The following is an 18,395-nucleotide window of genomic DNA, read 5'->3' as shown; positions in this document are numbered from 1 at the left end:
ATGATCTGTGTCAAGCTGCATTTAGATGGTAATTTAAATTCAATTTAAAAAGCTTTTCATTAGTTAAGTAAATATTTCTGGATACATAAGAAGTTTGAGAACATATTTTGTACTTAATTTATTAAAGGACGTATTATCTGTAGTCAGTGAATTGAACTGATTGTTTCTGGTCCCTGTACCCTTGAAGATTTTAGAACTAAAAATTTTATTTCAAAGTCTTAGACCTCTTTAATTCAGAGACTGGAGGTGGAAAATAAGCTTTCCTGCTTTTACAGCTTTGAATGAACTAGCTGAATGAACTGAAAGAAAGAAAATATTCTTCTGCATGTGCAAACAGAGGCTACTGCTGTGAAAAACTGGTTTACCACTTCAAACTCTAGTCCCAGGTGCTTAACTGTGACTTCCACCAGTTCGGGGATTTGACTTCCTTTAAAAACTTCAGTAGTAAACATGTACTGCTTGAATTATTTCTTATTTAACATATACTATAGGAGGTTTTAGACTTAGCACAGGCTGTTATTTCAAGTTTAAAATTAAACAGATTTGTAAAAAGAAAAAATTTAAATAAATCCAATTTAAACAAATCTAGTTTATTTAAATCAGATTTTAAGCCACCCTAGATAACAGACCCTCCACAAGGAGTGGTGGTTCAGATATTTCTGAAGGCCTGATCTACACAACAGAGAGTTAGTCGACATAAGGCAGCTTACGTTGATCTAGCTCTAGTTGTCTACACTACAATGGCGCTCCTGCCAATACAAGTCGCCCACTACATCAACTTAACTCCACATCCATGCACTTAGGTTGATGTAGTTAGGATGACGCAGTGTCAGCATAGACACTGCGTTACTTACATTCATAGAATCATAGAATATCAGGGTTGGAAGGGACCTCAGGAGGTCACCTAGTCCAAACCCCTGCTCAAAGCAGGACCGATCCCCAATTAAATCATCCCAGCCAGGGCTCTGTCAAGCCTGACCTTAAAAACTTCTAAGGAAGGAGATTCCACCACCTTCCTAGGTAACGCGTTCCTGTGTTTCACCACCCTCCTTGTGAAAAAGCTTTTCCCAATATCCAACCTAAATCTCCCCCACTGCAACTTGAGACCATTACTCCTTGTTCTGTCATCAGCTACCACTGAGAACAGTCTAGATCTTTGGAACCCCCTTTCAGGTAGTTGAAAGCAGCTATCAAATCCCCCCTCATTCTTCTCTTCCATAGACTAAACATCCCCAGTTCCCTCAGCCTCTCCTCATAACTCATGTGTTCCAGTCCCCTAATTATTTTGGTTGCCCTCTGCTTGACTCTCTCCAGTTTTTCCACATCCTTCTTGTAGTGTGGGGCCCAAAACTGGACACAGTACTCCAGATGAGGCCTCACCAGCGTCGAATAGAGGGGGACGATCATGTCCCTTGATCTGCTGGCAATGCCCCTAATTATACATCCCAAAATGCCACTGGCCTTCTTGGCAACAAGGGCATGCTGTTGACTCATATCCAGCTTCTCATCCACTGTAATCCCTAGGTCCTTTTGTGCAGAACTGCTGCCGAGCCATTCGGTCCCTAGTCTGTAGCAGCGCATTGGATTCTTCCGTCCTAAGTGCAGGACTCTGCACTTGTCCTTGTTGAACTTCATCAGATTTCTTTTGGCCCAATCCTCCAATTTATCTAGGTCCCTCTGTATCCTATCCCTACCCTCCAGCGTATTTACTTCTCCTCCCAGTTTAGTGTCATCTGCAAACTTGCAGAGGGTGCAATCCACACCATCCTCCAGATCATTTATGAAGATATTGAACAAAACCGGCCCCAGGACTGACCCTTGGGGCACTCCACTTGATACCAGCTGCCAACTAGACACCGAGCCATTGATCACTATGCCCATTGGCTGACATTGGCATATGGCATATACATTGCCCATTGGCTGACAGCCTGGGGCCCCCTGCCATCTCCCCACAGCCCAGAGTCCTGCTGCCACCTCCTGATGAGGAACTGGGGAGGAATTGGCAGGGTGGAGAGCCCAGGTGATGGCCAGGCTTGGGCTCTCCTTCCCCCAATCCCTTACTGGGAGGTGGGCAGGCTTGTGCTCTTCCCCTCCTGCTTTCCACTCTGGACCGTCAGCCCCAGTGTCGGGGCTCCAGGCTGTCATTGCTCCACACGGTCAGTTTCCTCAGTACAAGCACTCCTGAGGACGACGTTCACCACCAACAGAAGGAGCTAGCGTGGCTCTGAAAAACTGCAGTAATTACTGCAATGGCTGTATGTTGACTTAACTTAGGTTGATTTAATTTTGCAGTGTAGACAAAGCCTGAAGTGGGAAGGACAGGAGGACGAATGCTTTTCCACTTACCTGGACAAAAAGTTACTAGTCTTTGCTCTTACACCAAGAAAGGATTAAGCTAGCAAGAAGTGCCCTCTCCATCTTCTAGAGAAGGCTTATCCCACCAGTAGTCTGGTAAAGAAGTTTGTTGATCCTAAGAGCCTCATTCAAATATTGTTCATAACCCTGCTTTGCACCGCAGAAGCCAAAAAATGAAAAAGGTATTCCAAGATGATATACGTGTATTTAACGTTGTAATACTATAGGTATTTGTCATTTGAGAAATAGAATGTGATCATATAATTATGATAGCCTTTACACATGCAAAAAGGGGCAGAGTTAAAGCTGTGTCCAATCTTAGCTTTGGCATCTCCTAATCCAAGTGCTCAATTGTGACATTAACATTCTATTAGTGTATGTGTGGAATTACAGTTAAGTTCGTGACTAGTTCTTCACTGCAAGTTATTAGGGGCAATACAGGAGTAACTGGGTGAAATTATATGATCTATGTTATATGTGAAATCAGACTATGAAATGATCTAATGGTCTCTTACCTTAAAATTTAAACAAATCAGTGACTGAAAAGCCCTATTTTGAACCCCTTTCCCTGGTTCCTAGCCCACAAAAAACACTGCCAAAACTCAGCACTAATCCACCTGACATTTGCCAAGTACTCCTCTGCCAACTGAGATATTGGAAATTTTAAGGAGGAAGGAGGGAAACAAGACTATACATATACATTTTTAGAATGCCACTTAAAAGTGGTTTTTGCCTAAAAATTCAAAGTTTTATTTAGTTGACGTGAACAAGAACTGATATACTGACTATTTTTTGAAAGCCTGGATAAAAAAACAAAACCAAAAAACCCATAAAGAAAGTTGCACTAATCAGTTTCAAAGCAATTTAAGTGACTTTGTGTATGTAATATCCCCAATAGCTGGGATGCAGAGTAAGAACCAAGGGGTGAGGGAAGTCTTGATAAAGTTATAAAAGCTTTTAAAATGTGTTTAGTTGTGATTATTTTTACTTCATAAACCACAGTAGTCAGACACTGAGTCAGCTTCATGGGGCCCTTGAAGTTTAGTAACTACACAATGGCCAACCTCCCACTGATTCCAAGGGGAGTTACACTCCGGATTGTGGGGGATAAGCAGTCTTAACTTTCCACAGACCATAAATGGAATTTGCCCTATCCCTAGAATGAGATTAACACCCTGATCTAGACATACATGTCAACATTTTTGGTTATCAGATTCATAGACAAATGGAGAAGGGGGTGGGGGAGGAAGGGGTCATTGCATGCAACCCCTGTGACAAGCAAATTCAGGGACCTCCTAAAATCTTAAGTAGTTCCCTAGTCTTGCCATAAATCCTGCTAAGGGGGAGTGGCATTTCACCTGTATCAGGATATTGCGTGTTTTGAATGACATTTTGGTTAGAAATTTGCAGATATCAAGTTTGTTTCTCCAGTCATTACACCCAATTAAATTAAAAATTTCAGTAAGTATTAGTTAGTATTTATACAACTTTTCATCCAAAGGTCTCCAAGTACTTTACAAACATCAATCCTCATAATAACCTTGTGAGTTAAGCAAGAGGAAGCAGCAAGACAAAGGTTGAAGTGACTTACTCAAAGGTCAGACATCATGTCAAAGTCAGACATGAGTTTAGAATTCAAGAGGTTCCTAGCATCAGGAACAATTCAGTAGACAATCAGCAGAGCTTCCCGGTGGAGTTAAATGAAAAAAATGGTTTTGGATGTGGTGTGAAGCTTTTTTTTTTTTTTTTTTTTTAAATAAATGAAACATGAAATAAATAGGGCAAAACTCAGATTGTAAAAACTCTTTAGAGTAGGGACAGTCTGTCCTGTGTTTCTACAGGGCCTCGCACAACGGGAACCTAGTCTATGACGGGAGTTCTAGGTGTTGCAATAAATAAAATTATACATCACTTTCAAATGCTCCTACGTTGGAATACACCAAACCACAACAACATTAATGGGCTCTAAAGGTACTAAAAAAGTTGCACTGATCTAACGAGATAGATTTTTAATTTCGTTAAACCAGTGCAAATCCCTAATGTAAGTGCACTTAAAATCAGTTTAACCCAATCTTAAGTCAACCAAACTTGCATCTTCAACTACACTGCTGCTTACCTCTTTCCTGTACTTCCTTTTCTCTAACTACACTGTGCCATCAGTTTATTTTGTGTGTTTACAGAGCACCAATTACTACAAGTACCAAACATAGTACAGTAAGTTGGCAAAAGAAAGAAGGGGGACAAATGGTAAACTAGTTGCTGAAATAGTCTGTTCCCAGGTCATTAAAGGCATTTAAAAAAAAAATCTAGGAAGATGACCCTGAACTGGACAGAGTTAAGGGTGTAGAAGTGATGTACTTTTCCTCTCTCTCACACACACACACCCCCAAGTTCATCCCACCCAGAAGGCAAGCTGCTGTGTGCTGGACAAGTTAGAACTTCAGATTGGCCTTTAAGTGCACAGTGTAGAGGGAACTGTTGTGCGTTAGTCTAGAAGTAATGAATTAACGTATTATTGTTGCTAGGTCCTCATCCCAGAGAAATGGTTGAAGTCTTCTGCCTATCTGGAGGTGCAACATACATTATTAACACTACCTAGTTCACAAAAAGAGTCAAGTCTCATGCTCAATTCCAGATAACTGAAGCGCCAATGGCAAAGTTCAGCCAGTAAGAACCAAAAATAAGCAGACATCCTGACTTTAAAAATACACATCTCCTAGCAGAGCTAGAGCAGTAAAGATGGAAGACCAGATTAAAAAAAATTGAGCACAAAGACAAAAGTTGATTTTCTTACAGTTGTGCAGCTTAAATTGACACTAGTTGACATTAAAAATTGACACTTATGACATGGTCATGGAATATCTCTCAGATAGTAGAGGACTTCAGGAAACTCAGAAGCATGTTGAAGACAAGCATCCAAGCAATCTTCTCTGAGATCCTTCCTGTCCCATGAACAAGACAGACAGAAGACTGAGGAAGTGAACCACTGGATAGGTAAGTGGTGTACGATGGAGGGTTTTGGTTTTGCAGAACATTGGTCCACCTTCTATGGGGAGAAGGGACTATACAGTCTGGATGACCTCTGCCTCAGTAGAAAGGGGATCAATCTTCTTGGGGACAAGCTGGCTTGAGTAGTCAGGAGGGGGCTAAGCTAATAAAAGGGAAGGATAAAGAGAGGGAAGATATGAGCACTCAGCAAAAAAATTAATCAAGGAACCAAAAGGGCATGGAGACATTCACTAGCCTCGAACTGCCTATGCACCAATGCTAGGTGTCTGGGTAACAAGAACTGGAATTGCTCATTTATGCACATAAATTCAATCTAGTTGGTATTACTGAAGCCCAGTGAAATGATTTGCACAATGGAACATCAACACCAATTATTATAACCTAGTCAGGAAGGATCAAGTGGGCAAAAGGGGAGAGGGAGGGGCACTGTCAAAAACGGCATTACCTGTTTCAGAGTCACTGATAACTCTGAAGAAAATGATCCTTAATGCTTACAGATCGATGTTTTTATAGATTAAGCACAAGATGGGCTATTAGTTGGTGTCTTGTACAGACCATCACATCACACTAGGGAACATGATGACTACTTCCTTATATAGCTATCTATAATGTGCAGAAAAAAGTGCTGTGTGATCATGGGGGGGACTTTAATTGCAGTGACGTATGCTGGAGGTCTCGTGCTGCCAGTATTATATCATCCTTGGAATTTGTACAAATTATAGATGACAGTCTCCTAACTCAAGAAGTGTTGCAACCAATCAGAAGAACGTGTATGATAATTGGGAATCATTTAAGAGCAGCTTACTTGATGCCCAAAAAGCCACAATTGAAGAAGGCGGCTCTGCTGCTTAGAGGGGAAGTGAAGGCATATATATATATATTATATATGGAAAAAAGGGGCGGTTGATAGTAATGAACATAAATCAGAAGTTAGGAATTGTAGAAAATTAATAAGAGATGCAAAGGAGCACAAGGGGAAATCTCTGGCCAGCAGAGTTAAGGACAATAAGGAGGAGTTTTCTAACTATACGAGGAACAAAAAAAAGATACCGATGTGAGGATCTGGTCCATTACCAGAATGAAATGGTGGAATCATCAGAAATAATGCAGAAAAAGTTCAATATTTCAGTTCTGTATTTGGAGAAAATACAGATTAACACTTTTTATTCCACTGAAGTGTACAACAAACAGCAGCTACTAAAGTTAAACTTATCAGCAGTATGCATCCAATGAAGTGAGCTGTAGCTCACGAAAGCTTATGCTCAAATAAATTTGTTAGTCTCTATTGTGCCACAAGTACTCCTTTTCTTTTTGCGAATACAGACTAACACGGCTGCTACTCTGAAAAAAGATCTCAAAGTGTAACTGAGAATCATCATTAAGAGGGTATGTTTCCAGTGGGGACAAACAGGGAGTGGTTCTTGGCCCTGCGCTAGTTAACATTTGTAGTATTGACCTGGAAGAAAACAAAACCATCACTCAAATCTGCAGATGACAAAATGGGGGGGGAGGGGAGGAGAGTAGTACATAAAGAGGACTGGTCACGGATTCAGAGTGAACTAGGTTGCTTGGCAACCTAGGCACGAGCAAACAAAATGCATTTTAACTAAGACTGTCAAATAATTGCAGTTAACTCATGCGATGAACTCAAATTAATCACAATTAATCACAGTTTTAATCGCACTGTTAAACAGTAGAATACCAATTGAAATTTAAATATTTTGGATGTTTTTCTACATTGTCATAAATATATTGTATTCTGTGTTGTAACTGAAATCAAAGTGTATACTATTTTTGATTAAACATTTGCACTGTAAAAATGATAAACAAAAGACAGTATTTTTCAATTCACCTCATACAAGTACCATAGTGCAATCTTTGTCACGAAAGTGCAACTTACAAATGTAGATTTTTTTTGTTACATAACTGCACTCAAAAAACAAAAAAAATGTAGAACTTCAGTGCCTACAAGTCCACTCAGTCCTACATCTTGTTCAGCCAATCACTAAGACAAACAAGTTTGTTTACATTTACGGGAGATAATACTACCTGCTGCATATTTATAATGTCATGTGAAAGTGGGAACAGGTGTTCACATGGCACTTTTGTAGCCATCATTGCAAGGTATTTATGTGCCAGATATGCTAAACATTCATATGCTCCTTCATGCTTCAATGACCATTCTAGAGGACATGCTTCCATGCTGATGACGCTCGTTAAAAAAAATAAATGTGTTAATTAAATTTGAGACTGAACTCCTTGGGGGAGAATTGTATGTCTCCTGCTCTGTGATTTACCCACATTGTGCCATATATTTCATGTTATAGCAGACTCAGATGATGACCCAGCACATGTTGTTTGCTTTAAGAACACTTTCACTGCAGATGTGACAAAATGCAAAGAAGGTACCAATGCGATATTTCTAAAGATAGCTACAGCACTCAAGGTTTAAGAATCTGAAATGCCTTCCAAAATCTGAGAGGGACGAAGTGTGGAGCATGTTTTCAGAAGTCTTAAAAGAGCAACACTCTGAAGCGGAAACTACAGAACCCAAACCACCAAAAAAGAAAATCAACCTTCTGCTGGTGGCATCTGACTCAGATAATGAAAATAAGCATGCCTCAGTCCACACTGCTTTGCATCATTATCGAGCAGAACTGTCAACAGCATGGACACATGACCTTCTGGAATGGGGGTCGAAGCATGAAGGGACATATGAATCTTTAGTGCATCTAGCATGTAAATGTCTTGCAAGGCTGCCATGGGAATGCCTGTTCTCACTTTCAGGTGACATTGTAAACAAGAAGCAGGCAGCAGTATCTCCTGCAAATGTAAACAAACTTGGTTTGTCTGAGCTAGGGGTTGGCAACTTTTCAAAGAAGAAGAGCCATTTTTTTTGTTTTTGTCTTTGACCAAAATATTTCAAGATCCGACAAAGGGGTATTCACTCACGAAAGCTTATGCTCCAATACGTCTGTTAGTCTATAAGGTGCCACAGACTCTTTGCCGCTATCACACCCAAAGCTACTTGTAAAGTTAGAATTTATCAACTAATAATAATTGAACATATTAAAGTTATTACTACTCGCCAATACTTTTAATGCAACTAGAATCTAGGTTAAGGATCGGCAACCTTTGGCACACAGCCTGCCAGGGTAAGCCCCTGGTGGGCCAGGCCGGTTTGTTTACCTGCCACGTCTGCAGGTTTGGCAGATCGCGGCTCCCACTGGCCGCGGATCATCACTCCAAGCCAACAGGGGCTGTAGGAAGCAGTTCAGGATGTGCTGGCTGCCGTTTCCTGCAGCCCCCATTGGCCTGGAACGGCCAGTGGGAGCCACGGTCGGCCGAACCTGCAGATGCAGCAGATAAACAAACCGGCCCGACCCGCCGGGGCTTACCCTGGCAGGCCACGTGCCAAAGATTGCCGATCCCCAATCTAGAGGCTTCAGCGAGGACTGTACCAGACTGCCCACAGCCTGCGTATGTAGCCATGGTGTTAAACCATGCTGGGTCCATGCTGTTGCATCTTTACCGATATCTTTAGCCAGGGTAGCTAGAGTAAAGCTAGCAGAGCTGCAATCACGCTTCTGATTGCAATGCAGGCACACCCCCTGCATTTGCACAGCACCTAGCACAATGAAGACCTGATCTCAGTTGGGGACTACTGATGTTCATGACATACAAATAAGTTTGAACCTATCACTCCTGCAAATACTTGCATTCAGATTTGGGTTTGTTCAAATACATTTGCTACAGGGCCTGAAGCGACCTGGCAGTCCCTCAAATGAGGCTCTGAATAAGGCCAGTATCCTGGCAGGGGGTCACAGTAATGCGATGTCACTATACCATGTGTGTGCTCCCTGAGGGCTGAGTGGTCTCTGCATTTCTGAATCATGGGGTGCCAGGAGCATTGCGTACCTGAGACAGCACAGTAACTACATCCGTGCTGCAGTGCTTATGTGAACCTCACCCTGGCTTTGTATCAGACTCCGAATCCCTTGCATGCAAACCTCCCACCACCTCTTCTGCTGGGTGCCAGTCTTCCTGGATTACAAAGCAGGGGATGTGAGGGAACCAGCCAATGGGAGCTGCAGGGGTGTTGCCTGCAGGCACGGGCAGTGCACGGAGACCCGCTGCCCCCATTCCCACCAAGGCGTGCTCAGAGATGTGCCAGCAGCCAGCTACTTCCAGGAACAGCATGGGGCCAGGGCAGTCAGGCAGCCTGCCTGCCAAGCCCAGCTGCACTTCCAGACGGGAGCCACCTGTGGTAAACACCTCCTGGCCAGACCCCCCACTTCACACGACCTCAAAAAATGGCTGCCCACAAGGGGGCAGCCAAAGAGCCCCATACAGCTCCAGAGCCATAAGTTGACGACCCCTGGTCTGAGCAATTGACTGTACAAGAAGTAGGAGTGAGGGACTTGTAGTCTCTGAAGTTTTTTATTGTTTTATTTTTGAGTGCAGGTTTTTTTTGGTACATAACTCTACATTTGTAAGTTCAACTTTAATGATAAAAAGATTCCATTACAGTACTTTTATTAGCTGAATTAACATACTATTTCTTCTCTTTTTTACAGTGCAAATATTTATAATAAAAAATATAAAGTGAGCACTGTACACTTTGTACTCTGTGTTGTAACTGAAATCAATATTTTAAATAGTAGAAAACATCCAAAAATACTTAATAAATGGCATTCTATTACTATTTAACAGCACAATTAATTGTTATTAATTTTTTTAATAGCTTGATAGCCGTAGTTTTAAAATGGTTAAATGTCATCTATATATTCAGGAACAAAGAACGTAGGCCATACTTACAGGATGGGGGACTATCTGGGAAGCAGTGATTCTGAGAAAGATTTGGGGGTGGGCTTCCAGTGCGATGCCGTGACCAAAACAACTAATGCAATCTTGGGATGCATAAACAGGGGAATCCAGAGATGTTATTTTACCTCTATCGCTGGCACTGGTGCAACCACTACTGGAATACTGCGTTCAGTTCTGGTGCACACAATTCAAGGAGGATGTTGATAAACTGGAGCAGGTTTAGAGCCACTAGAATGAGTAAAGGATTTGAAAACAAGCCTTATAGTGACAAACTAAATAGACTGAGCTTTTTGAGGCTAACCAATCATTGGCCATGAGAAGGTCCATTTTGGTCAACTTCACAGTCACAGGATTTAGTAATTTTAGAATAGTAACTTTCATGATTTCAGCTATTTAAATCTGAAATTTCACAGTGTGTAATTGTAGGGGTCCCGACCCAAAAAGGAGTTGGGGGGTACAAGTTTAGAGAGAGGGGGGTGTCGCAGTACCGCTACCCTTACTTCTGCGCTGCTGCTGGTGGCGGTGCTGCCTTCAGAGCTGGGCAGCTGGAGAGCGGTGGCTGCTGGCCGGGATCCCAGTTCTGAAGGCAGCACCATGGTCCAGCAGGAGCACAGAAATAAGGATGGCGCGGTATGGTATTATCACCCTTACTTCTGTGCTTCTGCCTGCAGAGCTGGGCCCTCAGTCAGCAGCTGCCACTCTCCAGCCGCCCAGCTCTGAAGGCAGAAGCGCAAAAGTAAGGACGGCATAATAGGGTATTGCCACCCTTATTTCTTCAGAGCTGGGTGGCTGGAGAGCAATGGCTGTTGGCCATGCCCAACTCTGAAGGCAGCACCCTACCATCAGCAACGCAGAAGTAAGGGTGGCAATACCACAACCCCCCCCTAAAAATAACCTTATGACCCTCCTGCAACTCCCTTTTGGGATAGGGCCCCCAATTTGAGAAACATCGATCTCCCCGTGAAATCTACATAGTATAGGGTAAAAGCACACAGAAGACCCGATTTCAGAATGGGAGATCAGATTTCATGGTCAGTGACACGTTTTTCATGGCCATGAATTTGATAGGGCCCTAGTAATCACAGAATAGAATAATCAAGGGTTGCAAGGGACCTCAGGTGGTCATCTAGTCCAACCCCCTGCTCAAAGCAGAACCCATCCCCATCTAAATCATCCCAGCCAGGGCTTTGTCAAGCCTGACCTTAAAAACCTCTAAGGAAGGAAATTCCACCACCTCCCCAGGTAACCCATTCCAGTGCTTCACCACCCTCCTAGTGAAAAAGGTTTTCCTAATATTCAACCTAAACCTCCCCCACAGCAACTTGAGACCATTACTCCTTGTTCTGTCATCTGCTACCACTGAGAACAGTCTAGATCCATCCTCTTTGGAACCCCCTTTCAGGTAGTTGAAAGCAGCTATCAAATCCCCCCTCATTCTTCTCTTCTGCAGACTAAATAATCCCAGTTCCCTCAGCTTCTCCTCATAAGTCATGTGCTCCAGCCCCCTAATCATTTTTGTTGCCCTCCACTGAACTCTTTCCAGTTTGTCCACATCCTTTCTGTAGTGGGGGGGGGGGGGGGGGGAGAGACCAAAACTGGACACAGTACTCCAGATGAGGCCTCACCAATGCCGAATGGAGCAAAATGATCACATCCCTCGATCTGCTGGCAATGCTCCTATTTATACAGCCCAAAATGCCGTTAGCCTTCTTGGCAACAAGGGCACACTGTTGACTCATATTCAGCTTCTCGTCCACCATAACCTCTAGGTCCTTTTCTGCAGAACTGCTGCCTAGCCATTCGGTCCCTAGTCTGTAGTGGTGCATGGGATTCTTCCATCCTAAGTGCAGGACTCTGCACTTGTCCTTGTTGAACCTCATCAGATTTCTTTTGGCCCAATCCTCTCATTTGTCTAGGTCCCTCTGTATCCTATCCCTACCCTCCAGCGTATCTACCTCTCCTCCCAGTTTAGTGTCACCTGCAAGATAATACAGAAATTCAGACTAGACGATCACAGTGATCCCTTCTGGCTTTGGAATCCATCAATAAATTTTGTTAGCATCTTTCAATTTTTTGCCTGTGGTATTTTGAACTCTCTAAACAATATCAGAGCACATTTCCCATTAGGGCTTGCAGAAATAAAGCTTGTTGCACAAAGATTTGGCATCCCTATATGTTAAATTATTTGTATTATTTAAAGTGGTTTATTATGAATAAACCTACCTTTACTACTACTGCTCCTACTACTAAAGCTTCAGTTATACTGGTCATAATTCCAAAAAAGCTAGAGGCAAATATTTCTCTAGCTCTAGATACCGTTTCTTAACAAAGGTCAGCAATTTTTCCTTCCTGCAGCCTGCAAAATTTTTATTTAAAAGTGAACTTTTTCTGTAACAATTGATTTTCTTGTTAGAAGACAACTGACAGAGTTTGCAGTTTTCAGGTACAGTGAATCACCTCAAAGACCATTTAGGGGATATTATGAAACATTGAAGGACAACTATTAATGTATTTGACTCTAAACAGACCAATGAACCCACCTGCTATATCTTCCATTTATAACTCAAAGCAAAAGGTTTCTGCTTTTTAAAAAAGCCCACACTGCAAGCTAATTTGCTAATAGAAAAATCCAAACTGTTTCAGCTTTGTGTATTATTCACCAACGAGAGACTTATTTCAAAGTCCTTCACTGGCAATTTTAATTCTGTTCTGCCACATGCAGACATCAGCTTGTTCTTCCCCAGCTAGAGCATAACAGACAAAGCTAGAGCAGTGCTGACAGTGGACAAAGTTTCATTTTCATTTTCCATAAAAAAACAGATTTGACCAAAGATGCACAACATGACACTAAAGTTTATTATACAGATATACTCTAAGAAAGTCTAGTCCTCCAGAGCAGCTTTCTGACCATAACCACACTTTCACCCTCCAAGTACAAAAACAACAAATTACCTGAGGACAGATTTCAGCCATCTCTTTCCATATCTACTACAGTCATTAAAAAACAGCCACATCCACATACACAAGATGGCCAATTCTTTTGTGTGAGGGAACACCAAAACGGTGAGCTGGCTGTAGCAACAGTTCATGCTCAAGTTTCTCAGCCATTTTCAAATTCTGAACAGTTGGTTTATGCAGTAATTTCACATAAAACATTGCTGTTTTTCTCTTGGCCACTAGAGAGATCATCAGGGTGGTGAAGAGAGAAAAGCCCAATTTAAAATTCTTCCACGGCTAATGATTTTTCTTAAAGCTGCTGAATACCATTTTTGCTAACAGAAAAAGCTACTGAAGTCAAGATTTTACAAAGGAAGTTCTAGAGCAGTAAATATTTGAACAGTTGAAGAGTGAGATTCTGAAGTTTAAAGAAAAAAAGAGTCCTTGTGGCATCTTAGAAACTAAAATTTATTTGGGCATAAGCTTTCGTGGGCTAGAACCCACTTCATTGGACTCATGGCTTGAAAAATACAGTACACAGGTATAAATATACAGCATATGAAAAGATGGGAGTTGTCTTACCAAGTGGGGGGTCAGGGCTAACGAGACCAATTCAGTTAGGGTGGATGTGGCCCATTTCCAACAGTTGACAAGAAGTGGTGAATATCAACAGAGGGGAAATTATTTTTTGTAGTGACCCAGCCACACCATCAGGGGCTTGTTCACCTGCACATCTACCAATGTGATATGTGCCAACAATGCCCCTCTGCCATGTATATTGGCCAAACTGGACAGTCTCTACACAAAAGAATAAATGGACACAAATCAGACGTCAAGAATTATAACATTCAAAAACCAGTTGGAGAACACTTCAATCTCCCTGGACACTCAACAACAGACTTAAAAGTGGCAATTCTTCAACAAAAAGAAAAATTTCAAAAACAGATTTCAACAAGAAACTGCAGAATTAGTTTGCAAACTTGACACCATCAAATTAGGCCTGAATAAGGACTAGGAAAATAATTTCCCCTCTGTTGATATTCACCCCTTCTTGTCAACTGTTGGGAATGGGCCACATCTACCCTAACTGAATTGGTCTCGTTAGCACTGACCCCTCAACTTGGTAAGACAACTCATCTTTTCATATGCTGTATATTTATAACTGCATACTGTATTTTTCATATCATGCATCCGATTAAGTGGTTTATGGCCCCCGAGAGCTTATGCCCAAATAAATTTATTAGTCTCTAAGGTGCCACAAGGACTCCTCGTTGTTTTTGCTGATACAGACTAACACAGCTACCCCTCTGAAACCTGAAGTTTTTGAGCCTCATTAGGTCTACTAAGAGCCACTCCAATATGTGAGTTGGGAGGATTATTAGTACGTATCTTTCGTTAGCAAATTGTATCTGTAAAACTAAAATTAGAGTTAAATCATATCATAAAGATGCACCAGAAGATAAATATCAGGTCCCTTTCAGAGAAAGTGGTTAGCATATTCTTTCTCCTTGACAGAGAGTAAAATTAAAAAATCCTTCCTGAAATACAATCATCTCCTTCCTGCTCAGATCACCGAATATATGGCTGCTGGAACAGTGGTAGAAAAACTCAAAAAGCCAGTGCACAGATAAAAATAAGGGCAAGTAAGAAGACCAGTAAAAAATTCACTCAGACACCAATAATTTCTTCAGTGCCTGCACAACTCCCTGATATACTCCCTGATATATCCAAGCAAGTGGAGATAGTGGGTAAGACCAACTTCAGTCTTATTACTTTTGGGGACACAGCTTGGGCAGCAGCCCCATCTCTTTCCAGGTCAGAATCATGAGCCACTATAGGATTCCTTCTCTGGTATCAGTGATCCCATAGCTAGAAGGGGAACAGCACAACAGATTTTTTTACTGCTGGGCCAAGAGATAAATTAATAATAAAAAAATATCTAAGCAACATCAGTGCGTTTCCAGCACCACATGGCACATAGAAGACATGGTCCCCCCCCTAAGGAATTTAGACGCGCAGCCACATAGAACAGGGTTCCCCCTCACTAAACAGTGTTAGAAAGTACTTTACAATAGAAATACAAAAGCACAGTCCCTCCCTGAAAATTTAAAGTCTAATTTAAGTTCAGATATTTCTAAACAGTGTAGATTTTTTTTAAACAAGATCCATGTAATGTTGTGTACTTTCATCTACTTAATCGAATTATTATTGAGGGGGAAAAGAATAAGACAGCTGTCAAGCTTTAAAGTCTTAGGATACTGAGCCATTTGGAAAGCTGATGAGATTTAGTACCAAACATGGCAGCTTAGCATAATTTGGAAGTCAATCAATTGTGCTTTAAAGGAGGCAGGGAAGAAGAAAGTTTTTCCAACTATTTGGCAGCTCTTAAAATGAGTGGGTCATATAGTGCAATATATATTAACTTTAATGTAAAGTAAGAGACACAGTAAACTGCTGCTAATGGAAAAAACTCATTTTTTCCCCGGCAAGCCAAATATATATGCATGGCCACCAATGAAAAGAACAAGTGCTTGTCTATATAGCAAGTTCCAGCATGGCAAGCCCGTGTGTGAATCTACAGCACACTAGCTTGCCGCACACTAAGTCACTGTGAGGACACTTTTCAGAGTAGCAGCTGTGTTAGTCTGTATTCGCAAAAAGAAAAGGAGTACTTGTGGCACCTTAGAGATTAACAAATTTATTTGAGCATAAGCTTTCATGAGCTACAGATGAAGTGGGCTGTAGCTCATGAAAGCTTATGCTCAAATAGATTTGTTAATCTCTAAGGTACCACAAGTACTCCTTTTCTTTTTGTGAGGACACTGTTACAGCATAGAGAGAGTCCTGGATTACCACTAGGAGTACTGCTATTTGCAACCGTCCTACAATACACATCAACTTCAAATCCTCAGGAAGATTTTCACCAGAGAAAACACACACATCCTACTCCAGTTCCAAAAATCAACTACACACCTAGATGTCATCAACCCTCAGCTTGTTCTCCTAGAATATCACACTGTTCCAACTCAACTGGTGGAAGCAATAGTGAGAGTGCTATTGTTGCCAGTGTCACAGACCAGCTCGGAGCTGGGGCCAGCAGTCAGTCTGCACTAGTGCAATCATCATTGCTACTGCCAGCGAAGATGTGACAATGAGATATTTGTGTTAACAGACACACACCCTTAAAACTCCAGAGCATCCACCACCAATATTTTTGGATGAGAGCACAAAGCCATTTCAGCTCTCTAAAGAGAAATCCCTAATCCTAAAAACTTCTGCAGATGTTCAGCAACCGGCTTCAAAGAATTTTATGAAGTTAATTTATTAATTTCATGCTGGGATTAAATATCTACTGAGCAATCCCAATTTAAAGCTGTCCAGTAGTTAGAAAGTTGCAGTTCTATTGGGATAGCAATAGAGTAATTTCTGCTTATTATAGCAACTCTCCAGTTAAGGTGGAGAAGAGTTTTCTATTCTAACCTCCATGTTCACTTAGCAATTTTTGAGCAACATTTGAGCTGAAGTTTCTTGTGCTTGGTCTCAACCCAAAGCTAGTTTTTTGGAAAAATTAAACTTATGCTAACCTGTTGTTTCTAAGGCTATGTCTACACTGGCAATTGAAAGACAAAAGTTTTGTTGTTCAGAGGTGTTAACGCCTCCCACCCCCGGAAAGACAAGCGCCAGTGTGAACAGTGCGATGTTGGCAGGAGCATTCTTTGGGGGCGGAAGTTTTTTGTTGGCAGGAGAGCCGACAAACAGCGGCTACACTGCCCAACTTTTAGCGGCAGGGATGCAGCAAGCAACGTAGCCATGTCGCTAAAAGCTGTGTAGTGTAGACGGAGCCCTACGTAGCCAAGCATTACACTCACATTTTTAAGTGCTTAAAAACCGAAAAACACACAGAGCCTAAGAACAGAAAAAATTGCGTTCACACCTTTTTCCTCTACTTCCAAACGCTCAGCTAGGAGCATGGTCTTCACCACATTAAAAAAACTGGGTTTTCGAAGGTGCTTAGAAAACCCTTCGGGAGGGACACAGGGGCTCTGTGCATCAAGCCCGGGCCGCCACCAGCCCCCCGACTATTGCAAGCCAAAGCGGACACGCTCTGGCCACCCCCGGCAGCGGGGGAGGAAGAGACGGGCCGCGGGGCAGGGGATGGACAAGCGCTCGACAGACCCATTCGACCTGCGCCGAGCGCCCGGCCCGGCTCGCAGCGCCCACGGCCTGCGGCAGATCCCACACGCGCCCCCCCCCCCGGCTGCCAAGCCCGGGGGGCTCCGGCTCTCGGCCCGCGATACGCCGCCCCTGGAGCGCCGCAGGCCCCGCTGCCCGCCCCCCTCAGAACATGCCCCGCGGCCCCGACCCGCTGCCCGGCGGCCATCGCGGGCAGCGAGCCCAGGCAGCGGGCGGAAGGGGCCGCTCCCGGGCCTGCCGCCAGGGCGAGGGCGAGGGCGGGGGCGGGGGCGGCGCGGAGGGGGGCCCAAGGCGGGGGCGGCCGCGGCACGGGGCAGCGCCCCCCGCCCGCGGTACCTTTGAAGAGATAGTCGTACTCGTCGTCCCGGGTGCCCATGGCGATGGCGGCGGGGCCGGTCCTCTGGCTGCCAGGCACCGACTCGGTGCGGTGCGGGTGGGGAGAACCGCTCCCGCCGCCGCCTATCAGCGGCCGCCAAGGACGCCGGAGGGCGGGCACGGCGCGAGCTCCGCAGATATCACCCAATGGGAGATTGCGTCCTGAGGATCGACAGGCCGCCGAACCAATCATTTCAGGCCGGGGCGGAGCCTAGCTGAGCAGGGCAGGAGCGCTGTGGTGTGAGGGGAGCCCTGCGTCGGCCCTGCTGCAGCCCCCGCCCCGAGCCGGCAGCGGCCCCCGCGCCACCGGGACACGGCCTGTGGCCACTGCCCGCTGCGGGCCGGGCCGGGCCATTACAGAGGGATCGGTCGTTGCCTTACGTCATGTGCTGAGCCCGCAGGAGCGCTGCAGCGGGGCCCTCGCAGCCGGCACCGACCGCCCAGCCCACCCCGGGCAGGCCCCGAGGGCACCCGGCTGGTCCCCCCCCGGCAGTGCTGAGAGGACACGCGGCCCCCACCCCCACCCCGGGCAGGCCCCGAGGGAACCCGGCTGGTCCCCCCCCTGCCCCGGCAGTGCTGAGAGGACACGCGGCCCCCACCCCCACCCCGGGCAGGCCCCGAGGGCACCCGGCTGGTCCCCCCCCCCCCCGGCAGTGCTGAGAGGACACGCGGCCCCCGCCCCCACCCCGGGCAGGCCC

At 44.2% G+C, this 18,395-nt stretch overlaps 1 protein-coding gene across 1 annotated transcript in view; it reads right to left on the bottom strand.

Moving 5' to 3' along the window:
- The window catches only part of RAB11B (RAB11B, member RAS oncogene family), a 31,348-nt gene extending 13,296 nt beyond the window's left edge, over positions 1-18,052 (bottom strand). The window contains 1 exon segment of the mRNA XM_077841814.1: positions 17,659-18,052. Coding sequence (XP_077697940.1) covers positions 17,659-18,052 — 394 coding nt within the window.
- Between the last annotated feature and the right edge of the window lie 343 nt (positions 18,053-18,395).

This window comes from Eretmochelys imbricata, chromosome 25 (genome assembly GCF_965152235.1).
Source record: "Eretmochelys imbricata isolate rEreImb1 chromosome 25, rEreImb1.hap1, whole genome shotgun sequence".
Classification (NCBI taxonomy): Eukaryota; Metazoa; Chordata; order Testudines; family Cheloniidae; genus Eretmochelys; species Eretmochelys imbricata.
Note: the sequence above shows the minus strand (reverse complement) of the source record. Positions and strands in the feature narration are given on the sequence as shown.